General features: G+C 31.1%; 1 protein-coding gene across 2 annotated transcripts; it reads right to left on the bottom strand.

The window, feature by feature from the left end:
* Positions 1-517: 517 nt before the first annotated feature.
* Positions 518-27,962, bottom strand: Cul5 (cullin 5). Of its 2 annotated transcripts, none has more exons than XM_074133248.1 (16): positions 27,824-27,962; positions 27,132-27,341; positions 25,622-25,804; positions 24,876-25,017; positions 24,562-24,782; positions 23,415-23,508; positions 21,571-21,701; positions 21,326-21,493; positions 9,670-9,804; positions 8,158-8,282; positions 7,951-8,081; positions 6,216-6,388; positions 5,381-5,542; positions 5,162-5,280; positions 4,213-4,336; positions 518-3,864 (listed from the first exon to the last, which is right to left on the bottom strand). In XM_074133248.1, exons 1-16 carry the CDS (start codon positions 27,839-27,841, stop codon positions 3,670-3,672), a joined length of 2,331 nt encoding a protein of 776 aa, XP_073989349.1. In that variant the 5' UTR covers positions 27,842-27,962; the 3' UTR covers positions 518-3,669. The 2 variants fall into 2 exon arrangements, with proteins under 2 accessions (XP_073989349.1, XP_073989427.1); XM_074133326.1 differs by having other exon boundaries at positions 27,446-27,840.
* Positions 27,963-28,000: the final 38 nt, after the last annotated feature.

Raw genomic sequence — 28,000 nt, 5'->3', positions numbered from 1 at the left:
ATTGTTTTGGTGTAATGAAAACAGCTATCTTCGCCAGTACTAAATGCTACAAGTAAGGTAGACTTTTTTCTTTCACTCATTGCAAAAAAACGGAGGAAAAATTTGGAAATATTAGCTAGTTTGGCCTGAAAAAGGCTTTTGGGTAAGGATAGCGGCTATTTAAGCCACTACTAAATGTTGCAAGTAGAGTACATGTATTTCACTTTTAATTTTGGGATCTTACTAAACATTTTAGCTTAAAACATATAAGAAGGTCCTCATTGGTATACACAAGACCTTCGATTTTGTCATTAGAGTCCATTTACAAGTTGATATGTAACAAATATTATTAATTCATCGATTAATAAAAGAGTCAGTAGTGTAGTTATTGACAGTAACCTAGTGTAATCAAATTGATGAACCTGTGACGACGAATGAAAAGCCGAAACCCGTTAGAATCAGCAAAAATAAATAAAATTGTGCAACGACGGATAAAATCAATGACACTGAATATCCATTAAAAAAATACAACTATAACTTCAGCGATTTAACATTATTTATTTTTTTAATAAGTAACATTTTTACTTCTTTTTATTGCTACCTATTTTTTTTCACAGTAACTTAAAAAATAAACAAATAAATAATTTTACAAAATTCCCCCCTCCCTGGTTTCAGTACTTGAAAAATAATTTCTTCCACTATTTTTTACACAAAACAAAATTTAACACATTACCCACGATATTTCTCGGTAGGTTTTAGTAAAATATATTTTCCATTCAAAATGATAATTAAAAAATAAATATATATTTTTTTATGGTGAACTAAAAAAAAAGTGAAAGATGATAAAAAAATTAAAAAATGTTCGTTCACATAAATTCAGCGCTCATACCTTTTTATCACAGTTTTATATTTTTATTCCATTTACATTTTAATGTTTCAAATACTTAAAATAATTAACGCAAATTATTAACATTACTTCCTTATTGAGAAATAATATAAGTAAAAAAATTTGTATGAGTAATCAATTTAAACAAAGTAACCTTTAGAGTCACCAAAAGTATCACAACTTTAGTACATATATTATTTCTGTTTTATTATATATATGTTTAGAGTTTTTATCAATTTTTTATAATATAGTCACAAATTATAAATGTACAACGAACATTAAAATAAATAAAATAAAAACAAGGATTTAAGACGAGTCGCTCCAATTTCTTTTTTTACCAATTTTATTACAAAAATATACCTTGTGTGTTTCATAATGTTCTTTGGAATTACACAACCTAAGTAAAAAGAAAACTGGCATGACATGACTTTCTCTTACAAATCGAAATAGCGTCAAATGAAATGGCAGTTTCATCAAAACTAAAAGAAATTTCATAAAAGCATGTCATTCTCAGAAATTCCTCTAATAAAATAAATTTTAATTATAAAAAATTAAAATCTAACAAAGGTGATAGGTTTTAAGAGGAAGCTAAAATTAAGTTCGAATTAATACCTTCCATAAAGTTGCTTTTCTTAAAAAGGAATTTTCAACAGCTTAATTCTCACTAATATTACTTAGGTGATAAAAATAAAGATTATTTCAGTGAAAGAAATTTTTAGAGGAATGACGAACTTCTCATTACTACTGCCAAAAAATAAAAATAAATAAATAACATTTTTATGGAAAACTATAGTTGGAGTAATGAAATAATAGCCGAATTAGGTGATAACATTTATCAAGTTTCAAGAAATCGCAGGAAAAACTTTCAAGAACCCAGGTGCCACGATAACCAAGCGGTTACAAGCAAGGCCCGCAAAGCTGAGATGTACTGTGGAACTGAGTTCAATTCTCGTTTTAGTCCTTGGATTTTATGTAATGGTTATTAAAAGAAATTTATATTGTAGTTACTTTGCTAGACGCCTCCGGCCAGGACACTTAATTTCATAGTTAGAGTGAAGCTGCCCGAAAAAAAAAAATCCCGTCGGAAGTTTCTACTTCTCGTCACGTCACTTTCTTCAAGCTTAGGGTTTTAGCAACTCATTTAATGCTCGATTATACAAGTTATAGGACCTATATAATTATATACGTCTCTTTTGATGTAGTCCTCAGGCATTAATTTGCTTTTAATGTACATTCCCTCATATCCAGAACTTTTGCCTTCAACAGAATTGTTTAGAAAAATGTTTCAAATAAATGTATATCATGAGTGCAATGAGTTACCCCATGTAATAAGTGCAGTTTTCAATAAAAATACCACAAAAGAGATTCCAATTAGCCGAATATAATATTACCAACCTAAACAGTAATCATTATTCTACGTTTCCTTGAAGAAACTCATTTAATGCAATTTTCGTTTTCTAATTAAGGTGGGTACGCTATCGTAGACGTCTACACACGCAGCAAATAACTGCTCCCTCCAAGTTCAAGTTTCTACCTTCATTCTAGAGACTTTGTGTAACGAGAAGGTAGCAGGTACTAGAGGATATAAGTTTCTAGTTTGGGCTGCTTTAATAACTAAATTTTGGAGCTTTTTGGGCGGAAAGAGGGTTTCCAGCAGTGGGCGGGGCATGCAATCTGACGTAATCAAGACCAGCTGGCTATTCCGAGTGACACCCGTCCACTGCAGACCTTGGAGCTTCTGAACTGGGAATTAATTTACTTAAGCTTGCGGCATCTGGCATCTATCTTTTAGCCAAAGCAGACGGCACACCTTCTCATTGTCTCTCCGGTAACTAGTCGCAGGTCGACATAGAACAATATAAGTGCCGATCGCGACCTAATCTGGTCTTAAGCGCATTTATAGCGGAAAAAGCATAGAAAATATTACCAAAGGGTCCAGTCCCTCTGCGGTGATTAAGACAGAAGGGAGCCTTTTTGGCTGCAGTGTTGCTCCATATTCTTCTGTAATCTGTGGTGATCATTCATCACACAAAAATGTGCAAAAATCACTTTTTCGAAGCTAAATTTTACCTCAACCTTGCGCGAACCCAAATATTCCTCTTCCGAGGGTGAAGAGAAAGTTTGAAGAAAGAGAAAGAGAGTAAAACTGTTCTGTGTTCCTCATTCGTGCTGTGTTATAATTTCACAATGTCTCCTTGAAACCCCGAAGTAGTTTATGAAACACAAGAGTATATAAATCCTTAATATAAATGACTATATAGATTACTTTACAAGCCTTTTTGAACTTTCTAAAATATATTGACAAAACAAACAAAAATGATACTTTTGTTTTTATTATTCGCTTTTTATTTTATATTAAAAAAAATCCTTTATTTAACAAAACTACCTACAATATGGAGCCCTAGGTTCCCAATTACTTTTATCAACATTAGTATTTTTTGAAATATATTTTACATTATTTACAATTAAAACATTGATTTTTCTTTTTCGGCATACCCGTTGAGAAAAAAGGAAAACAAAAATTTGATTGTATAGAAGAAAGCAGTTTTTAGTTTTCCATAATTTCTGAAAGCCCCCCCCCCTGTTTATTTACCCATTACAAAAAAGAAGAAGAGGCAATTCTATGACCTGTAGATAAGTAATATCGATACGATTTTTTTCTTTTTCTTTTTTAACTCAACAAAATTATTAACAATAATATTGCCCGTTATTATTATCATTTGTTGGTGCAATTAATATCCCCTTCTTCTTTTTTTTTATTTTTTTAAGATTATGAATTTTAGTTTTAGCTTATAAATTAAAAATCATGCCATATATATAAAAGTATTTATATCATCTTCGTCTCGGCGCATATATTTATGCTCAATCAACCACTCAATCTGTTCCTTGATCATTTTCTTACTTGGTAGGAACATATTTTTTAAAATATCGATCAACTCTGTTTGTAACTGTACATTGCTGATTCTTTTTCGCATCTTTAATATCTTAATAATGGCTTCCTGAAAATTAATATAAATAACATATTAATGAAACTTTAAATATCTAATATGATAAATTACATTTTAAAAAAATCACACTCCGCCTAATCTAATCAAATACTTTCAGTTCTTCTTCAACGAAACGAAAATGCTAAAGGCATCATAACAGATCTGTTTATGAGTAATAATGGAAAAATATCTGGTGTAAACTCTCAACAGCTCTCTCATTATCACTTTAAAATTTCTAAATTCTAATTCTAAATATTTTTTTTTTAAACTCCGAACATTTGAGCTATTTTTGTAATTCTTACTAATATAACCGTAAACGTTGATATATGACCATGCACGGAAACAAAACAAAAAAATTACCTGAACCCTAAGAATTCGTAACTGTACAATACTTTCGTTGTCTTCTTCCTTGCTACGTTCAGTAGAAAGTTGAAGGCGACCCACTAAATTAATTTTCCCTCTTTTTTGTAACTTTCCATTTTTTCTGAAAAAGAACAAAAACCAAAATAAGAAAAATAAAAACTAAACTAAAAATGTATTACTGAGTAAAATCAGTTTTTTTATTAGGGAAAGAGAAGAGAGATTGTTGTTAGAAATTTCGGTACTATTACCGTACTTAGAGTACTTATATCCCCCGACTTCTTCCTTTATTTTTTTTGGAGTGCGGTAAATTTCTCGAAGAAATAACACGAGCCTAGTTTTTTGAGCAAAATTTCTAGACTGGGATGTCTGTTACCCTACGTCAATGTCAGGAGGGTGGTCGTTGGACACTCCTTTAACTCCGTTAAATAGGGCTTCACTAAAGGTTACCAAAAAGGGAAAACCCTACGGATACAGGGATAATTATAAAAGAGAACTATGTTACACTCAGTTAAGTTTGTCAAAGATATTTTTAAAAAGAATCTACTTCGTTGTTGCCTTACAATCAAAAGCACTTCAGTAAATTTTTCAATTAATTTTACTGCAAATTACTTATGTATGTAATTTTTCAAAAAAAACTTTATATTATATTAACTTATTTTTTTATTTGTTTTTGTAGCGTTAAAAACTGACATTTCATTTTTTGTTTTTTTTTTAAACAGACAAATTAAAGATGAGCTATGCTTGGGTGCTAAATTACCCGTAACTTCAATTAATAACTAAACATTCAAGATTAAAAATTTCAAAATTGGTCATAATCGCTATATTTCTTTCACTAAATAGCAATTATTTCTTAACAACCTGTTTTTCTTAATAAAAAAGAAATAAACAAAGCAATATCTATCATCAATTGCATTTAAGAAAAAGAAGTGTCTCTAACTTGACTTACACTAATGCAAACTCTTGATTTATCCAAAAACCTGTATTTTCATCAAAATCTTTTGGAGATTGTACATCTGGAGAAAATAACACTACTTGTCTCTTCAATTTAGGGAATGCAACAAGCGACTAAAATTAAGAATTTAGTTTAGAATAATAAAAAATTGTTCAAACATAATTTAGAAATTATCTTGATCAAAATATGTGTGTATTTATACTTTTTACGTACCCATAACGTCCTGCGAAGTTCTGGATCTGGTAATTCAGTAGCAAGACGTAAATTTTCATAAGAAATTTTATCAAACGGCCGTTGATTCCAAGCGAATAACACAGCCATTTGAAAGGTTGTAACATCTACATCATAACGACCAACATCATTGGAGAAGGTTATCTGAAAATAAACAATAAATAAATAAAAAAGAGGCAAATATAACAGTAGACTGAAGCCTTCACGGCCGGCCGCTCTTCCTTTTGCTATTGGCAGAGAAGATCATGTCAAAGACTAGGTGAAGAGCTAGAGACTAATCGGGACTGCTCTCTTGGGCTGATGAAGATGAAGCCGATTCGAAGTTTTGTTGAGTCGATTAAACAACCATAGAACTGCGGGCAGAATATTTTGCAATAATCACCTGCACACCTAAATTTTAAAGTAGAGGAATATTTAATGTTAGAGTCATCTTGTAGAGAAGGTGGCTATAGCAACTACACAAATAGACGAATAAAGAACCCTAAGGACATAGAACCCATCTACTGAAGGAAGCCAAGTTACTGCAGGAGCAACAGAACCAAAAGAAGAAATGAAGGGAGAAGGAAACTGCATTCAAAACATTGTTTACAAAGTTAAGGGCATTGAGGACGAGAGAGGTCATCTTTTCAGTAGAGAATCAAGTGATGTCAAGCTTCACTCAAGAGTCTTGTCAAGCTACTAGCTGGAAACAAGCTTTAATTGTTAAACCAACAGAATAGTGAGTTAGTGATGGCGTAAGCTGATTGGCCACATCCATTCAAAATCTCCACAGTAACTCTTGTAATGTATTTGTAATCTTCCATATAAAGATACTTACAGTTCCATTAGACATATGATGATACCATTGAAGTTTCCTTCCGCTATGTTTTTTCTTATAAAAATCTTCTACTTCTGGAATGTAATCTTCAAGTTCCAAAGGTAACGAAACAGTTACACGTTCACTACCTCGAGCCCAGGCTCCAGCATTGAGTATTTTAATATTTATTGATTCTGGAATTAGAAATAATTACTCTAAAGAAAGGATTTAGAAAAGTCCATTGACTAAAGATCATTATCTTTATTAATAAAAATTGTTACTAAAGAGAATAGAAACATCTGGAGGTATGACAAGATACAAGCTCCTTCATGACACTACACACAACTATATCTTAGTACATTTCTCATGAATATTTTCTTAGAACATGGAATTTTTCCAAAATATTAGATCGTTATATTTCTAGAACCTGCATCTTCTCTATTATTGCATCACCTCTGTCTAAATTGTAAAGACCTAACTAAGAATTTCCGTGAATAAGGGAATCATAGGCGCTAATCTCGAGAAAAAGAAAAAACTATTCATTAAAGTTTGTATTCCAGCAGAAGAATTTAGATCTCTAAGTAATAGACGGGTCTCCTCTCTGATGTATCGAAACATAATATAAAGTTCAACTTTTTACAATTTATGATAAATGTTTGTATTGATTTGTGCATCAATCAATTTTAGAAAGATACTAAATAGTCAACTACTGAACAAAAGTTCGCATTGTTTTGAATATTACAAAACGAGATATTGTGTTCTACAGTTTGATTAGTAGATTGATTATTAATATCGTTAAATTTCTACAACCTAAATCCCTTTCACCATTGCATTAAAATGGTTAAAACTTCTCTCAATTGTAGATTCAATAGTCGACTTTGATTGAAAACGATTTCATTATGCTCTGATCATTTAAAAACGAAATATTGCGATTAAAAATTTGAGCATCATATATGATCGTCCTATTTTAACAAGCCATATCTTCTTCACTACTGCAACACAACAGTTGTTATTTGTCTCAATAGAAGAATCAGTAGTTGTCTTTGAATGTACAAAATTTCATCAAGTTCTGGATATTAGAAATACGAAATATACTATTGTAAAGTTTCAGCGTTATTAAGATCCTTAAATTTCTACAACCCACATATTCTCCACTATTGCACCACCTTTGTTAATATAAATTTCGATTTAGAGGAGGCAGTGTTTGATGAAATCAGAGTTTGTATTGTTCTAATACAAAACAAGACAGCAATTACAAAATATGATAGCTATAAGATCGTTATATTTCAAGAACCTGTATCTTCTCTATTATTGCATCACCTCTGTCTAAATTTTAGTCAATTTCCTTGTTAGAACTAGTCTTTGATTGAACAAAATTCATAACGTTCTTAACATTAAAAAATGAGAACTTTTTTTCTTATTCTTTTTTTAATACATAAAAAAGACCAAACTGATTTAATTCCATCCCAAAAAAAGTAGGACATTGCGTGCCACGATTTAAACGAATGTTTGTAAACTGAATTTATACCAATTTTATTTATTCATTTCAATGAAGAAGTAAGTAGCTGTTGACCAGCCTTAAGAAGTGAAATTTCACTCTCCAATATAACGTTAGTTTCAGTTATTTGTAAAAACCCTGATGTCTTAAAACCAGTTTTGTTAACAGAAATTCTCACTTTTTATAATTACTGAATTTATTGATGAAATTAAGATATTAATGAATAACTACTATTTCAGAGAAATTTAAATCACACACCTGCTATGCTTCCTTTACTAGTCCTATATTCCTCTTTAAATTGTTGATTTAAATCTTCACTTACTTTAATATCTTGAAACATTCGTGCTAATTTATTTACATAATCTGCGGGCATTCCTACTTCTCTTAACCTGGAAAACAAAATATGAATTTTTTTTAAATGCACTATTTACTAGAATATTTTAAAATAATTTACAGTAAACTTACCATTCTACCATGTTTTCTTCTTTTTCAGAATCCGCCGAGGTATCTAGTATTAAACGTCTAGTTAGATGTGCTTTATGAAATCTCATAAATACATCTTTATTCTGTACATATTTTAACACCAGCAGCTATAAGTATGAAAAACAATAAACATTTTAGACTGTTAGATCGTCCTCACTGATTATAAATAACAATATATGTTCTTTGATTAATGGTCAAAAACTGTGAAATGACAATTATAAAAGGTATTTGACCATGTGAACTTTGGATTTTCAAGAGTTAAGACACATGATAGCAAACTGTGGTAGGCAAACTCTTCTAGAGTGTACAGAAACAGAGAGAACGAGTTACCGAAACACCTATTGCACAATGAAAATAAAGTCGCATTGCTTATCTACAAACATGATACTTAGAAAGACGCGTATGTCAGGGACCAATTGGCTTGTTTTTGTCCACCATATTTGCATTGTCTGGGATGTTTGACTGTCGGCATCGGACCCAACCTGAGTATGTCCATGAATCGCATGGCCGCAATACATTCTTCGGTAGTAAGCCTGAAATTTAATCACTAGACAGTTCTTAAATGAATTGAGAATAGCTATAACAGGTGACTCCGACCCACGATGAAGTTCGAAGACCACTGAAGGTAGTTAGAACAGGTTATTATATCGCAGGGCTAGAACATACTTCTTCAAGCGATTGGGACAATTATGCATTCGTTAAAGAGATTATAAGATGAAATCTTCGACTGCCGTTTATTTCAAAAGTAAAGGAAAGATTTAAGGCTATCTACGAGCTTGGGCAGCTATAAGGCGTTCCTTTATGAAGCATGTCATATGAATGGAATTCCCATTATGTAGGAATGAGGAAGACTAAAATGAACATTTAAGAGTTGTAGTGGGTGTGCTACCAGGAACTGCAAAATGCTTGGAAGATATTTGAGATCTGCTAGGTTTGCTCGCTAGTGAATATTACAGGTTTGCTAGTGACACTGCTCCACGGCCTCGGCCATGAGAAAGAGTGAGGTTTCTTTATTTGGACGGTTAGCAACACTGATGCATCTTTAGACCTGCTTATGAATTTTCTTACTTGCTCTAAGAGTTGTTAAAATTATTCCACATGTATTCTATTTATAATACTTCCAAAACTTTATTTTACCTAAACCTTTAGGCAATTTGTTGTAAAATATATAAGATACAGGTATTACACTTAATTTAGTTGAGATAAGATAATCGTAATATAATTAAATTTTATTTCCCCGTAATTCTTCGTATCAAGATTATTACGTCACTTTTTTTTGTCTTTTTTTTTAAACCTACAAACTTTGCAAATACTAGATCTTATAGCTTTTCTGATTTACTTTTATTATTTAAATAAATACAATTATTACATATGTTATTGCTATTGCTCAGCACTGCGGAACCAACTATATTTAATTAATAAAAATTTTTGAGTCTAAGAAATAATTGTGAATAATTATTACATAACTATTACTATTAGAAGCATAAAACTTACAACATCTCGTAGTTTGGATTCTATTTGATCAGAAGTTAGACGTTTGCTTAAAGGTGTCTTTCGTAATAACATATCACAGTAATTAGCTAACAGTTCTGGACACTTTGACTCAGGGAGACTTTTCACTCCACCACACTGTAATCATCAATAAAAAGATTTTATAATAATTTAATAGAAAGTGAAAATGAAGTTTTATGGGGAAAAAAATGACGGCAAATATGTCATAAATATTGTTGAACTACTGAAAATTGTCGGGATAACTCTGAGCGCTCATTAAATGGTTCAGGCAGTGAAAAAACAAATTTTGGAAACTCTCAATGAAATAAATGATAAATAAATATGAAATATATATTTTAAACCACTGAAAACATGCCGAACTGTTTTGGGCTAATCTAAATGATTCTAATTTAAATCAATATCCTAGAGATACCAACAGTAAGAAGCTAACCATTACAATTTCAGCTAGTTAATACCAAAACTATTAAAATGCCAAAAACATCCCACCCTTCTAAAAAAAGTATTTTACTACCTCGGCAATTAGACACTGAAAAGAAGAAACTATAAAACCAAATTCACTAAGATTTAGTTGAACTAATGTTCCTCAGATAAAATGACAAAATTTCTTGGGTTTATGTACATATATGTACATAGATATGTTAAATAAAGTTAAGTGTGGAACCACTATCCCACTCGAAACACTTTACGAGTTTTTCTGTAATTTGATAAACTCAAATAATAGCATACATCTTAACTGCACGCAAGGAATGAATTACATTAAATGTTAAACCACAAGTACATCAAGATTCATGACTATAATGTTTGTCGTTCGCAATTTCAGCAAAGGCTGATATTACATCAATAATTTACAAAGTGAGTCACTCCTTCAGGAATATTGTCATACCCGCTTTGGCAAAGCCAAGAACACTACTTTTACCTCACTCAGATAAATATTGGGTCAGCTGAGATTGTCGATGAGAGTAGCGATTTAGCGTATTGAAAGGGAATCGCTGGCTTACATTCACAACCTATTTCTCAAACAAATTACTCTGTAGCATAAATAAACTTCTACTCACAAACACTAAATGCGATTCTCTTATTTGAGTAAGCCATGCATCTCAATCAAGTCCCCCTTCATACACTTTTAATTTCAAATTGCAAGTATTTAAGTAAAGCAAAATACTTGAAGGAGCATTAGCTTCAACATTAACATAGGTTTCCGCTATTAATGTGACAAGGGAGTAACTGACAAAAATAGCCAGCTTTAGGGTCTGTGACATCCAATAATTATAAAAAATATTAATGAAAGTTAATACAGCAAAATTACTTAAATGATATCAAAGAAATATTAATGAGATATTAGATACTTGCTGATATTTGTATCTTTTAGCGTTTAATCAACATTTTAAATTGTAGGTGTTGTTAAAGAGATTTTTTTAATAGCTTTTGGTTAGATTTTCCTTTTCGTGTACTCAACACGTTCAACTTACATATGTGTATCACAGATTTTCTTAATATTTGAAATATGCAATACTTTCTTTATATCCTGATATGGTATTAAATTGGAACCGAAACTACCACTTGAGAGATCTATTAAAAGAATGTTTAAAAGAAAAAATAAAAAGTTATTTATTTATTGTCCCAATAATTTTATTTAATAGTTTAATTTATTAACCTTCTATATCAACAAATATTATCACTAAAACGTTACATTTATATCAGTTATAGATCTAACGTTTCACTATTCAGGGAAGATTTCAATAAAATCGGAACAATAGGAACAGAGATATAGAGGTTAGAAATTTGAACCATTTGCCAAACCTCCAAAATTTAAACTTCTATATCAACAAATATTATCATTAAAGCGTTGCATTTATGTCAGTTATAGAGCTAACTTTTCTCTACAATTTGGAGAAGATCTCAATAAAATCGGAACACTAGGAATAGAGATATAGAGGTCAGAAATTTGAACCATTTGCAAAACCTCCAAATTTTAACCTTCTATATCTCAACAACTATTATGACTAAAACGTTGCGATTTATATCAGGTATAGAGCTGTCTTTTCTCTACAATCAGGTTAAGAAATCATTGAATTCTGATGATTAGAAAGAGAGTTATAGAGGTTTGAAAATAGACGTGTTTGCAAACCTCCAAATCTTAACCTTCCTATATCTCAGTAACTATTAGCACTAAAACATTGCGGTTTATACCAGTTATAGAGCTGTCCTTTCTCTACAATTAGGTAAAGAAATCATTGAATTCTGATGACTAAAAAGAGAGTTATAGAGGTTTAAAAATAGACGTGTTTGTAATCCTCCAAATTTTAACCTTCTATATCTGAACAACTATTACGACTAAAACGTTGCGATTTATATCAGGCATAGAGCTGTCTTTTCTCTACAATTAGGTAAAGAAATCATTGAATTCTGATAACTAAAAAGAGAGTTATAGAGGTTTGAAAATTGACGTGTTTGCAAACCTCCAAATTTTAACCTTCTATATCTCAACAACTATTACGACTAAAACGTTGCGGTTTATATCAGTTATAGAGCTGTCTTTTCTCTACAATTAGGTAAAGAAATCATTGAATTCTGATGACTAAAAAGAGAGTTATAGAGGTTTGAAAATAGACGTGTTTGCAAACCTCCAAATTTTAACCTTCTATATCTCAGTAACTATTAGCACTAAAACATTGCGGTTTATATCAGTTATTGAGCTGTCTTTTCACTACAATTAGGTAAAGAAATCATTGAATTCTGAAGACTAAAAAGAGAGTTATAGAGGTTTGAAAATTGACGTGTTTGCAAACCTCCAAATTTTAACCTTCTATATCTCAACAACTATTACGACTAAAACGTTGCGGTTTATATCAGTTATAGAGCTGTCTTTTCTCTACAATTAGGTAAAGAAATCATTGAATTCTGATAACTAAAAAGAGAGTTATAGAGGTTTGAAAATTGACGTGTTTGCAAACCTCCAAATCTTAACCTTCCTATATCTCAGTAACTATTAGCACTAAAACATTGCGGTTTATACCAGTTATAGAGCTGTCTTTTCTCTACAATTAGGTAAAGAAATCATTGAATTCTGATGACTAAAAAGAGAGTTATAGAGGTTTGAAAATAGACGTGTTTGTAATCCTCCAAATTTTAACCTTCTATATCTGAACAACTATTACGACTAAAACGTTGCGATTTATATCAGGCATAGAGCTGTCTTTTCTCTACAATTAGGTAAAGAAATCATTGAATTCTGATAACTAAAAAGAGAGTTATAGAGGTTTGAAAATTGACGTGTTTGCAAACCTCCAAATTTTAACCTTCTATATCTCAACAACTATTACGACTAAAACGTTGCGGTTTATATCAGTTATAGAGCTGTCTTTTCTCTACAATTAGGTAAAGAAATCATTGAATTCTGATGACTAAAAAGAGAGTTATAGAGGTTTGAAAATAGACGTGTTTGCAAACCTCCAAATTTTAACCTTCTATATCTCAGTAACTATTAGCACTAAAACATTGCGGTTTATATCAGTTATTGAGCTGTCTTTTCACTACAATTAGGTAAAGAAATCATTGAATTCTGAAGACTAAAAAGAGAGTTATAGAGGTTTGAAAATTGACGTGTTTGCAAACCTCCAAATTTTAACCTTCTATATCTCAACAACTATTACGACTAAAACGTTGCGGTTTATATCAGTTATAGAGCTGTCTTTTCTCTACAATTAGGTAAAGAAATCATTGAATTCTGATAACTAAAAAGAGAGTTATAGAGGTTTGAAAATTGACGTGTTTGCAAACCTCCAAATTTTAACCTTCTATATCTCAACAACTATTATGACTAAAACGTTGCGATTTATATCAGGTATAGAGCTGTCTTTTCTCTACAATCAGGTTAAGAAATCATTGAATTCTGATGATTAGAAAGAGAGTTATAGAGGTTTGAAAATAGACGTGTTTGCAAACCTCCAAATCTTAACCTTCCTATATCTCAGTAACTATTAGCACTAAAACATTGCGGTTTATACCAGTTATAGAGCTGTCTTTTCTCTACAATTAGGTAAAGAAATCATTGAATTCTGATGACTAAAAAGAGAGTTATAGAGGTTTGAAAATAGACGTGTTTGTAATCCTCCAAATTTTAACCTTCTATATCTGAACAACTATTACGACTAAAACGTTGCGATTTATATCAGACATAGAGCTGTCTTTTCTCTACAATTAGGTAAAGAAATCATTGAATTCTGATAACTAAAAAGAGAGTTATAGAGGTTTGAAAATTGACGTGTTTGCAAACCTCCAAATTTTAACCTTCTATATCTCAACAACTATTACGACTAAAACGTTGCGGTTTATATCAGTTATAGAGCTGTCTTTTCTCTACAATTAGGTAAAGAAATCATTGAATTCTGATAACTAAAAAGAGAGTTATAGAGGTTTGAAAATTGACGTGTTTGCAAACCTCCAAATTTTAACCTTCTATATCTCAGTAACTATTAGCACTAAAACATTGCGGTTTATACCAGTTATAGAGCTGTCTTTTCTCTACAATTAGGTAAAGAAATCACTGAATTCTGATGACTAAAAAGAGAGTTATAGAGGTTTGAAAATAGACGTGTTTGTAATCCTCCAAATTTTAACCTTCTATATCTGAACAACTATTACGACTAAAACGTTGCGATTTATATCAGACATAGAGCTGTCTTTTCTCTACAATTAGGTAAAGAAATCATTGAATTCTGATAACTAAAAAGAGAGTTATAGAGGTTTGAAAATTGACGTGTTTGCAAACCTCCAAATTTTAACCTTCTATATCTCAACAACTATTACGACTAAAACGTTGCGGTTTATATCAGTTATAGAGCTGTCTTTTCTCTACAATTAGGTAAAGAAATCATTGAATTCTGATGACTAAAAAGAGAGTTATAGAGGTTTGAAAATAGACGTGTTTGCAAACCTCCAAATTTTAACCTTCTATATCTCAGTAACTATTAGCACTAAAACATTGCGGTTTATATCAGTTATTGAGCTGTCTTTTCACTACAATTAGGTAAAGAAATCATTGAATTCTGATAACTAAAATGAGAGTTATAGAGATTTGAAAATTGAGGTGTTTGTAATCCTCCAAATTTTAACCTTCTATATCTGAACAACTATTACGACTAAAACGTTGCGATTTATATCAGGCATAGAGCTGTCTTTTCTCTACAATTAGGTAAAGAAATCATTGAATTCTGATAACTAAAAAGAGAGTTATAGAGGTTTGAAAATTGACGTGTTTGCAAACCTCCAAATTTTAACCTTCTATATCTCAGTAACTATTAGCACTAAAACATTGCGGTTTATACCAGTTATAGAGCTGTCTTTTCTCTCCAATTAGGTAAAGAAATCATTGAATTCTGATGACTAAAAAGAGAGTTATAGAGGTTTGAAAATTGATGTGTTCGCAAACCTCCAAATTTTAACCTTTTATATCTAAGTAACTACTCCTTAACAAAAACTTACAGTTTAAAATGTTAAGTATAAGGGTTGATTAAATGCCAAAAGGTACACAAATCAGCAAGTACCCAACATTTCATTAATACTTCATTAATATTTAAGTAATTTTACTGCATTAAATTTCATTTATTTTTTTGAATTTATTAGAGGTCACAGACCCTTATGCTGGCCATTTTCGTCTACAAAATATTTGTTCAAATAGAACACTATTTCTTAGATTGACTGTAATATCTAATCAACAAACTATTAATCACAGGTTAAAAAAAAAAACTTTATAAAAAAAAATATGAGGTTAAAAAATTCAAAAACTTTTTTCAAAAATGCTTACACCAACATACATCAATGATTTTGTTTATTTTATTTATTTATTTTTATTTTTAAATAAAAATCTTCGGTTTAAGTTCGTAATTCGATTAAAGCAATTGTTACTTTATTTAGTAGTCAAGCGTTTTTAATAATAGGTAATAATTAATCTGGCTTTATCGCAAATAATATAGTTTTCTTCAATTCTCAATCTAGGTATTCTTACCGCAGTGTTATATATTTGGAATATAAGATATGCATATTTTTATGACAGCTAATTATACCAGTATTTTACCTACTATAAGTAAAATTAGAGGGACTACATTAAATTACAATTGAGAAATGAATAATTATTGTTGAATAATTTACTGGATATTACCTATGCGTTATTTGTACTCACAAATACTTCGGTAAGAAGAATTCTAGACTGAAATATTGTTTTAAATCCGTGATTCAAATTTAAACAGTAGCCGACTCTAACTTTGTCTTTTTCTATTTTAACATGCATGTATATGTGACTACTCAGAATAAAGGGCCTAATAAAGATAAATCAGAAGAATAATTTGGAATAAAGCTATAATAAAGTACCTATTTAATTACGAAGACATAATATACATTTTATCATAATTATAACAAAAAATAAAATATTATGAATGAACTAAGGGAAGGGATTAGCTATGCGGTTAGCGTATTGGATTCCCACGTGGAGGTTCCGGGTTCGAATCCAGCTGCTGACCCTTAGATTTTCTCTTCCTAAGAGCTTCTTACAGCTCACTGGCCGGTGATGGACAGTGTTGTCTGTAACGAGAGAACACTGTCTGGAGGCCGGCAGTGCACTGAAAAAAACTCCGGGCGCCAATAACCTCAGATGTTGACGCGATTTAAATCAATAAAAAAAAAAATTATGAATGAACTGGCCAGCATAAGGGTCTGTGACCTCTAATAAATTCAAAAAAATAAATGAAATTTAATGCAGTAAAATTACTTAAATATTAATGAAGTATTAATGAAATGTTGGGTACTTGCTGATTTGTGTACCTTTTGGCGTTTAATCAACCCTTATACTTAACATTTTAAACTGTAAGTTTTTGTTAAGGAGATTTTTGGACTTTTTGGATAGATTTTCCTTTTTGTCTGTTTTGCAAAGTTACATATCTGCTTTACAGATTTTATTAAAATTTGGAATAATAAATTCTTCCATTATAACCTAAAAAGGTTTTAAGTCCGAACCGTAACTACCACTGGAGCGATCTTTTTAAAGAATGATTATAGTTGCGGTCCCCCAAACCATCCTCAATAACAATTTTTTAGAGAAAGCGTTTTGAATAAAATAGGAAGGTATTTGTACGTAAATAGCAAAATTAAAAAGCGATTTCAGTACTTCCTTTTAAGAGGAGTAAGAAAAATAAACTGCGATTACAGTACTTCTCCCTAAAAGGCAAATATTTTGAATCGAATTCATTGATGTAAATAGGTTCACTCATTGATAATTTTAACGATTGCAGTACTTCCTCTTAGTAGGTGTAAGAGCATGGTGGCACTTCACAGCCACGTAGAGGAGCTTTAACCACTTCTTCGTGGTAAATTTTATCCAAATCGAACTAAGCGTAATAGAAATATTGGTAATAATAGTATTAGAAAAGGCCTTACTTGGGTGGGGCAAACTCCCCTCCTTATGAGTCATAGCGACGAGACTTTTAAAGTGCAAATCTGTACAAAATTTCGATTCGAATGACACTTTATTCATGAAAATCGGTTCACGTTTCGATAATTTGAAACGATTACCATACTTCCCCCTAATAAGGGTAAGAGCAGAACGTCGTTTAAATGTTATGTAGGAGTGCCCTAAACCTTTCATCCTGCCAAATTTTATTAAAATCGGGTTAACATTTTCAGAGTTATTAGTAATAATTATTTTGAGAAGGGGCCTCACATATATGGGGCTAACTCCTCCCCCATTTGATGTACAGCGTCGAGACCCCCAAAAGGCACATCTACATAAAATTCCGAAACGAATGACACCTTATTCATGAAAATCGGTTCACGCGTTTAGGCGCTACGTTGTTTACAAAAAAGGTAACAACAAGAAGAACAACAACAACAACAAGAACAAGACCAATTTTTGAAAATGCCGTTTTTGCTCATTTTCAGTAACTTTTTTCTCTTAATATATTAAATCTGGGTTTTGACAAAAAAATTACAGTTATAAAGGAGGACTTGCCCTATAATTTAAAGAAAATTTGGGAATTTTATCTTTTATAGAAAAAGAGAAAAAAATTATCAAAGTTGGGTGTTTTTCAACGTTACGCTTTTTCCTGCAGTTTTTGATGATCAACCCTTATACAACTGTCCTACCGGACAGTTTTAATTAGCACTAAAACATTGCGGTTTATATCAGTTATAGAGCTGTCTTTTCTCTACAATTAGGTAAAGAAATCATTGAATTCTGATGACTAAAAAGAGAGTTATAGAGGTTTGAAAATAGACGTGTTTGTAATCCTCCAAATTTTAACCTTCTATATCTGAACAACTATTACGACTAAAACGTTGCGATTTATATCAGGCATAGAGCTGTCTTTTCTCTACAATTAGGTAAAGAAATCATTGAATTCTGATAACTAAAAAGAGAGTTATAGAGGTTTGAAAATTGACGTGTTTGCAAACCTCCAAATTTTAACCTTCTATATCTCAACAACTATTATGACTAAAACGTTGCGATTTATATCAGGTATAGAGCTGTCTTTTCTCTACAATCAGGTTAAGAAATCATTGAATTCTGATGATTAGAAAGAGAGTTATAGAGGTTTGAAAATAGACGTGTTTGCAAACCTCCAAATCTTAACCTTCCTGTATCTTAGTAACTATTAGCACTAAAACATTGCGGTTTATACCAGTTATAGAGCTGTCTTTTCTCTACAATTAGGTAAAGAAATCATTGAATTCTGATGACTAAAAAGAGAGTTACAGAGGTTTGAAAATAGACGTGTTTGTAATCCTCCAAATTTTAACCTTCTATATCTGAACTATTACGACTAAAACGTTGCGATTTATATCAGACATAGAGCTGTCTTTTCTCTACAATTAGGTAAAGAAATCATTGAATTCTGATAACTAAAAAGAGAGTTATAGAGGTTTGAAAATTGACGTGTTTGCAAACCTCCAAATTTTAACCTTCTATATCTCAACAACTATTATGACTAAAACGTTGCGATTTATATCAGGTATAGAGCTGTCTTTTCTCTACAATCAGGTTAAGAAATCATTGAATTCTGATGATTAGAAAGAGAGTTATAGAGGTTTGAAAATAGACGTGTCTGCAAACCTCCAAATCTTAACCTTCCTATATCTCAGTAACTATTAGCACTAAAACATTGCGGTGTATACCAGTTATAGAGCTGTCTTTTCTCTACAATTAGGTAAAGAAATGATTGAATTCTGAAGACTAAAAAGAGAGTTATACTGGCTTGAAATCTAACGTGTTTGCAAACCTCCAAATTTTAACCTTCTATATCTCAACAACTATTACGACTAAAACGTTGCGATTTATATCTGTTACAGAGCTGTCTTTTCTTTACAATTAGATAAAAAAATCATTGAATTCTGATAACTAAAAAGAGAGTTATAGAGATTTGAAAATTGAGGTGTTTGCAAACCACAAAATTTTAACCTTCTATATCTCAGTAACTAATAGCACTAAAACATTGTGGTTTATGTCAGTTATAGAGCTGTCTTTTCTCTACAATTAGGCAAAGAAATCTTTGAATTCTGATGACTAAAAAGAGAGTTATAGAGGTTTGAAAATTGATGTGTTCGCAAACCTCCAAATTTTAACCTTTTATATCTTAGTAACTATTAGCACTAAAACATTGCGGTTTATATCAGTTATAGAGCTGTCTTTTCTCTACAATTAGGTAAAGAAATCATTGAATTCTGATGACTAAAAAGAGAGTTATAGAGGTTTGAAAATGGAAGTGTTTGCAAACCTCCAAATTTTAACCTTCTATATCTCAGTAACTATTAGCACTAAAACATTGCGGTTTATATCAGTTATTGAGCTGTCTTTTCACTACAATTAGGTAAAGAAATCATTGAATTCTGAAGACTAAAAAGAGAGTTATACTGGCTTGAAATCTAACGTGTTTGCAAACCTCCAAATTTTACCCTTCTATATCTCTACAACTATTATGACTAAAACGTTGCGATTTATATCTGTTATAGAGCTGTCTTTTTACTACAATTAGGTAAAGAAATCATTTCATTCTGATGACTAAAAAGAGAGTTATAGAGGTTTGAAAATAGACGTGTTTGCAAACCTCCAAATCTTAACCTTCCTATATCTCAGTAACTATTAGCACTAAAACATTGCGGTTTATGTCAGTTATAGAGCTGTCTTTTCTCTACAATTAGGTAAAGAAATAATTGAATTCTGATGACTAAAAAGAGAGTTATAGAGGTTTGTAATTTGACGTGTTTGCAAACCTCCAAATTTTAAATTTCTATATCTCAGTAACTATTAGCACTAAAACATTGCGGTTTATGTCAGTTATAGAGCTGTCTTTTCTCTATGATTTTGTGAAGATTTTAATAAAATCGGAACAATAGAAAAAGAGATATAGAGGAATTATTGAGATATAGAGGTTTGAAATTTGAATCTTTTGCTAAACCTCCAAAATGTAACCTTCTATATCTCATTAACTATTTTCTCGAAAAAAAAAATACAGTTTTAAAACTTAAGTATAAGTATGTAAATGTTAAGTTTATATCTCAACGGCCGGGGATCTTTTCGTTGAATGCTTTTAGTTATGGTCCTCAAAAAACCCTCAAAAACAATATTCTTGAAAACGACGTTTTTAATAAAATATGAAAGTATTTATACGTAAATAGGAAAATTAAACTGCGATTACAGTACTTCCGCTTAAGATAAGAATGAAAAATTAGACTGTGACTACGTTACTCACAGTTATTCTCGCGAACAGGGAAAGAGAAAGTATACTTCAAATATGCACGATTGCAGTACTTCCTCTTAGTAGATGTAAGAGAATGATGTAGATATGTGGGAATGCTTGAACCAATTCTTCGTGTTAATTGTTTGCGAAATCGGACTGAGTGGTATAGAAATATTAGTAATAATAGTTTTAGAGAGGGCCTTACTTGCGTGTGGCAAACTCCTCTCCTTAAGAAGTACAGCGTCGAGACTTCTAAAATTCATATCTATACAAAAATGTCGTTCGATCGAACGACACTTCATTTATGAAAATCGGTTCACGCGTCGATAATTTGTAACGATTGCAATACTTCTTGTTAGGTGTAAGAGCGGAACGTCGCTTTATCGTTATGTGGGGAGCCCTAACCCTTCCATCCTGCCAAATTTTATTAATATCGGGCTACGATTTACACTTATTAGCAATAATAGTTAAGTAGGGGCCTAACTCCTCTCCCATTCAATGTACAGCGTCGAGACCCCAAAAGGCACATCTACATAAAATTCCGAGTAATTTATAAAAATCGGTTCGCGCGTTTAGGCGCTACGTTGTTTACAAAAAAGATAAGAAGAAGAACAAGAACAATTTTTGAAATTGCCGTTTTTGCTCATTTTCGGCAACTTTTTTTCGGAAATCTATTACTTTTGGGTTGGTGCAAAAAATATAAATAAATAAAAAAATACAGTTATAAATAAGGATTTGCCCTACATTAAAAAGAAAATTTGGGAATTTAATATTTAATAGAAAAGGAGAAAACAATAATCAAATTTTGGTGTCACGCTTTTTCGTGCACTTTTTGGCGATCAACCTTTATACAACTGTCCTACCGGACATTTTAATCACACTTTAATTATTTTTTAGCTAACAAGTTTTACCTGCTTAGTAGGTAATTCTAGACGAAAGACGGTTGTGTCGTTAACAACCTGTTTGTATGCTTTGTCTCTTGCTGTGAGAAATCTAGGATCGTCATTAAATGCTTCCCTGACAAGACTGCTAAACTGATTGAATAAACCGAGCAATCGTTCAACGTATTTCTCTGAATCCTAAAATATAATTCGTACGATTAAGTAACCATGAAAAAACAAACAAACAAAAAAGACAAAATTGAAGTAAACCATACTTGTGTAATTACGTCTGCCGAAGCAACCATATCAGCTAAACCTGCATTAACTATATGTTCTTCAAGATCTTTGAGCATTGGAGCAATGCCATCAGGTACACGGTCCATCAATTTAAACATTAACTGTAATTCTTGAAACATAAAATAGAAGGAACTAAAATATTTAAATTCGGTATTTTGGGTGGAGGTCTAAATGGAGTAATGCCTCTAAATAGATTTATCAAAACCTCCAACCAATAAAAAAGACGTTTATAAAACTAAATGAACAGTAAATAAACCAGGTCACTAAGTAACCAACAAACAAAAAATACTTGTTTAATTTTTCGAAACTATTAAGCAGAAAAAAAAATATCTTTCTCCCCAACAAGTACCCTGCACATAAATGACTAGAGCTGTAACTTTCGATTTATAAAGACAATATACATATATATATATATATATATATATATATATATATATATATGCAATCAGGAAATACAGTAATGTGAATAATGTGAAATGTCACCAGTTAACATTCTGTAACATTTTAAAAAGACTTGCTCGAATGGGTTATTATCAATGTCTTCAGATATGATTTTATGCCAGACAAGCTTTGGCTGGAACCTAAAATTTAGGCGACTGAGGAAAACATACTAACCGGCGACCCATAATTATTATACTTCCCTCGATCTATGTCAGGCTCTTGCAAAGCGCATTACATTTTGTTATGGTCTACTTTATATTTTTGGGCAGCCCTCAGAACAAAATTGAATTGAAAACATGTAATCAAATACAAAGTGTATTTAAATAATTATTTCATTATAACCTTTTTGGAAAAATAATTTCTTTATTTAAAAAAAAAGAAATCTTAAGCGTACACTCACGAATTCCTTTTGGGACAAGAAGCTATTGTACTCTTATCGGCAGAAAAATTCGCTTGTACTTGTCTGTTGATACAAGCAGCCCTATGTAATTAAAAAAACAAAAAATAAATTAAACTGTTGATGTCTACCAGCTTCTCCTGTTCATAGCTAACATTTGATGATGTTTCTAGCTTCATTGGCAATTTCAGTAGTAACATTTGCAGCAGGTTCAAATAGATTGAGAAGAAAAAGAACTTACATGAAATAAACCATCGTAACAAAAAGGTCTTTGCCCTAATTACAGCCAGCTTTTCTCACTAAAATAATAAGTAGAAAGCGTTACAATAAGTAACGGGATAGCAGCTTATGTCCTACCTTATCTTCCGTAGACGAGCTTTGCGAAGGGATAGCAAAATAAAATTAAATATGGATAACAGAAAAGCACGAGCACGTTGCAAAAATGTCCAATAGCAACCCCCTTACCGCAACAACCTCCTCGCGTCAATCGATTAAAATGCCATTTACAAGAAGAATACAGCAATTTTACTTTTCCCGAACTTCACATCTAATTTCTATTCTATCACTCTGTATGAACGATAATCACTTACTCGGTTTGAATATTGATCATACTCATTTGTTTAATTCAATACTGAGTTTCCGGAGAGCTTTATTTAAGTACTATATTGTATTGTTAAGCACTTCTTAATATCCCACCAAAATCTCTTTCACCCTTTCATAATGGCTTCGCGATTAAATAAGAAATGACATCAGTAGTTACCATGTGTTTTGATTCAACTTATCCTAGAAAGTATTGTGTGCCTAGTACCTGCCGCTCTAATAATCTTTTTTAAAGTCATTCAACAGAATTAGGGATGGTTAATTTTCCTTTAAGTAAGTCCTCTAGTTTTTACAACTGAATAATTAAATCTTGTCTTTGAAAGGAAATATAATTTTCTTAGTAAGCAAATTTCCAAGATTATACAATCGCTAAGAACTACTTACTTTCGGTTTCGTTTGCCTTAATCATGTCTGCACATTCGGACAGTATGGTATTTCTAAAAGTTGACACCAAAACGTTAACACAGCAGTCAGTTAACTAAAAAAATAATAATTATTATTATAGATGAAATAAGGCCATGATCTTATAGTCAATCCCACCTACAATAATTTATTGCGTGTCTAAAAAATTGTATGTGCGAATAAAAAAAAAACTTATACAAGCAGGGTTAGGTTCGGAAAACTCTTTTTCCGGAAAATTCACTAGACTTCTACTAACTCTAATTTTCAGGGTTTTCTCAAATTACCACTTTTTTCACATGTTAATTGACTTCAATAAAGTTAACTTTTTAAAAGTACTTTTGGAGGAATCAGATCATCCCGATTTTTGATTATTTTTACTTCAGTGTCGAAACCGTAGGGAATTCTTTTAACAGACTGACCTACTTAATATGAATAATTAAAAATGTAAATTAATTAATTTTTGGGCAATTACTTTTTATATTGGTCTTTCATGCGCTGATTTCAAAAAAAAAAGAAAAAAAAATACTTGTCTTTCATTTTTTTTCAACCAAAAACACTCCTGTAAAAAATTCATTAAGATGAGTTCAGGAACACAGGAGATGTTTCGTGAAAGATTTTTTTGATCATTTTACGACCTAATTTATTTCCCTGGATTCAGACGAACAGCCGAATACGCTTCGACTTATTTTCAGGCTAGAGAAACCAATGAAAATAAAGACAAAATTGAAGGCTTACTTACCGCGGTCTTCTTTTTATAGAAACCAGCTTTCGTTCACGTAATTTTCAAACTCGGTATTTTAACTACTTCTTTCATCCTCGTAAGCTCTGTATAAATATCAAGACTATTTATTTCGTTGAGAGTGTAAGTTAGAGATCCGTCTAATTAAACGTATATATTTTGTTAATCAATTCCTTCTACCTTTAGCTCTTGACTACCTTTCGGCATTCTGTTTTATATCTTTCAAATTTTCTGTTCTCGATCCATTTTTGAACGAAAATCGTGATGGAAGAATATCATATTACATCAGAATTACCTCTATTTTGATATTTAAAAACTAAGTTTAATGAAAACTATTACTAAAACCATCTACCAAATTCTATAAAATACATAAACTTAAAAATCGCTTACCACTTGAACTGAGCCACTGCAAGGTTCTAAATATTTCTGAGCTCTAAGTTCTTCTTCTCTCAATTTAACATCAGCATACTTCATATAATTCTGTACTCCATTGGCTTGTAAATATTGTGGTGCTTTCATTTTGTAGAAACTTTCCGTAGCATCTATGTAAGCTTTTTCAAAATTTTCCCTGTATATCTGTAGTTTATCTTCTGGATTTGAACAAAGATTTACTAAAAAAAAAAAAAAAAGATACATACCAACTTTGGAAGAAACTGAGCCCTTTCTTTAAATAGAATAAAACTTCAACTAAACATGAAACCTACCGTATGATTCCCTGACACCTATGACTAATTGAGAATCAAAAGCTTCGCCATTTCTTTCAGCATGTACCAGTTTCATTGCTGAATCTTGTAGCCTTTGTTTAATATCATTAAAAATACTTTGATTCCAACTATCCAACATTAACTAGAAAATAAAAAAATAAAGCTTACTAAAAATAACACAGAATAGAATCTGCAATTATTAGTTTGTAAAATAAAATAGATTTATCGTAATTTCTAAATGAACAAAATTTGACTTCTTTATGAGTGGGAGCCAGAGCAAATGAGCTCAGAAGCTTTTATGTGCTGGACAAGTAGTGGCTGTAGGAGGTTAAATTGAAGGAATTTTGGAAAAAGTTAATGAGCATATTCTGGAATTTTGAAATTGTTCGATTCCACCATTACTCAGTTTTGAACAATCACAAACAAGTTTTGCAATAGAAAGATAATGCTTGGCCATTTATCTACCGGCTAAAACAAGAAAAAACTAAACAGATAATGAACAAACTAAAAACATAACATTTGTTAAGGTTCTTAGCATACCTTCTTTGCGAGAGAAAATTTAATAGCCTCAAAGAAGTTTAATTGTCCTTTAGGCGTATTTCATTAATTAATTCAAAAACTTCACAAAAATTTAGAGTACGTAAATACCATCAAAAAACTGGGTAATAATTGGTCGAAAGAGAAACTTTCAGATCACTTATTTTTAAATAATTAAATATATAATTATTACTGAAGTTTTAGCTTACCTTTCTTACTATACTTTCCTCATTCTGAGGTTTTTTATTAACTGAGGAAACAGTTTTCCCTGCAAGGGATGTTTCCAACTGTCGAAAAGGTGTAGGCAGATAATCGCATTGTGTAAAAAATTTTCTCCATTCAGCTATGTACGTTTTCAATAAAGCCTGGTCTTCCTGATGTGACAAAACTCTCTGAAAACAAATATATATTTATATTTTATCTTATGAATACACTATAATTTCCAAAATTATCAAATACATTCTTCCAACTCCCAATTTGTTTTTCAACATTTTTACTTCTAGTTGAATTATTATTAAGTTTGAACTCTGCGAAACTTTAACCTCCTCCATAACATTATACATGTCCAACTTACGGAAAATTAAGGGGGAAGCCTACCCCTCCCCAACATCAAAAAGAGATTCAAAAAATACTGATCAACGTTTATACAATAATATTTAACACGAAGTCTAGAGAAAAAGTCGAGGCCATTTTTTCTCAAAAATGAAAATAAATTCAGCAATGTGATATATTCAGTTAAGGAATTTTATTCAAACTAGTAACTTTAAAAACCTATTTAAACCTCAAGTGTACAGGTGAGCGAACTTGACCGTTCATTACTACCATGTAATGAATGAGCCTCTACTCTAGAGGGAAGTCTATCAAACTCTTCCTAAGAAATACCCTCAATTGAAATTATCCGGAAAATATTTAAATAAGAATTTAAATCTACATAAGTACTTAGTTGAAAGAAATATGTATTTAAAGGAAATTGTGGTAGCCATATTTAAGAAAATCTCATAAAAGTGAAAAATCCTTTGACTATATCAGGTTCAATGTTAAAAATTTCACACGACTGTGATACTTTCTCTTCACTTCTGAATATTTTTTTTATTTTAATTAATTATCTAAATATAAACTCGAATGAAACATGTTTACACAATTCACAATGTTATAGTATCAGGTTAAGAGTTGTATATTTTATTTCTACAATTACTACTTTTCACTTTGGACACAAAGCCAAACACTTTGCAAGATCAGTCTACCTTTTGTCAAGAGTGCACCCGATAACTTACATTAAATAGCAATAAGAATTTGATTTCTCCCTTAAAACAACTTCTTAGTCTATTTTGAATAGATTCAATTCGTCAGTAAAATAGTAAATAAGTTATGAAAATGATTAGGTAATTAAAATAATGTTCAGGATTTGATGGCAACTAACGCAGAAGCTCAAAAGCATTTATTTTAAAACAATAGAGTTCAAGTTTTTTTTTATTTGGAAAGAAAATAAATCGTGACATAGTTTGATACAAACGCATTATCACCAACAAAAACGCTGCAGCTAAAAGCATTTATTTTGAAACAATGAGTTTAAATTGTGAAATATAAACTGTTACTAGATATAAACAGCCGAATTGTTTTTTAAGTGATTTGCACATAATTTACTTTTCCTGTTTTTGTTATGGCCAAGCGTAAATTTGATGGCAAAGGATAGGCACTGAATGTAAAAAAATTTCTTACTTGTTGTGCTCTTTTAATGAAGTCCATTATATCATCTTTTAAGGCATCTTTAACTTTAGGCGGCCCTTTCTCATCCCAAAGGCAAACAACATGTACAGAATAAAAGATTCCATGCCATTCATTTTGTGTTACAGGCTCCTGTTGCAAAAGTTTCAATATGATTGGCCTCATCGAGGGCCACTGGTCTTCAAATGTTAGCTGTCCTTTATCCTGAATACAAGAGAAAAAGAATAACAAGAAAATTAGTGCAAAGAATACTTAGCAAATATTCTCATTTAAGTTTCTTCTTCAATGATAATAGCACGATACTTCACTTTTAAATTCATGTTAGTTTCAGTTACAAAAAACAGTGTTAGTAAAACTTGTTCAAATACTATTTTGTTTCAAAACATGACCGCTGGCTGCTCAGACAAATGAACCAAATGTATAAATACTATATCCATTTAAAACATTCTGAATGGGTAATTTGCAATTTTAAAAGATAGCATATTAAAATACACTTAAAATAGTTGTTAGAAAAGTTGATTATTAGTTAAGATAATGTTTCCAAGAAAAACTAGAGGCCATAAATATCTTTTAAAAAACAGAAGGTCAAGATTTTTAATTTCATATAATTTGTGTAAATAAACTAAATTTTAAAACAGAACTCCCATTTTCTAAATTTTACCGGTAAATAATAAACAATCACACACCTTCAACATAGCCGCCATGACAGCTGTGTTAGCCTTCTTCAGCAATATATACCATTATTCTAGAACCTAGATCCTAAGTTTATACTGTCGAACCGAAAATGACTAATCTACTGCAATAATTAAAGACTCCGCTTTTGTGCGACCTACCATTACCTAATATCGTCAAGATTTATAGTT

Source organism: Rhodnius prolixus, unplaced genomic scaffold (genome assembly GCF_049639745.1).
Source record: "Rhodnius prolixus isolate KJV_2025 unplaced genomic scaffold, Rpr scaffold_1, whole genome shotgun sequence".
NCBI classification, from domain to species: Eukaryota; Metazoa; Arthropoda; class Insecta; order Hemiptera; family Reduviidae; genus Rhodnius; species Rhodnius prolixus.
Note: the sequence above shows the minus strand (reverse complement) of the source record. Positions and strands in the feature narration are given on the sequence as shown.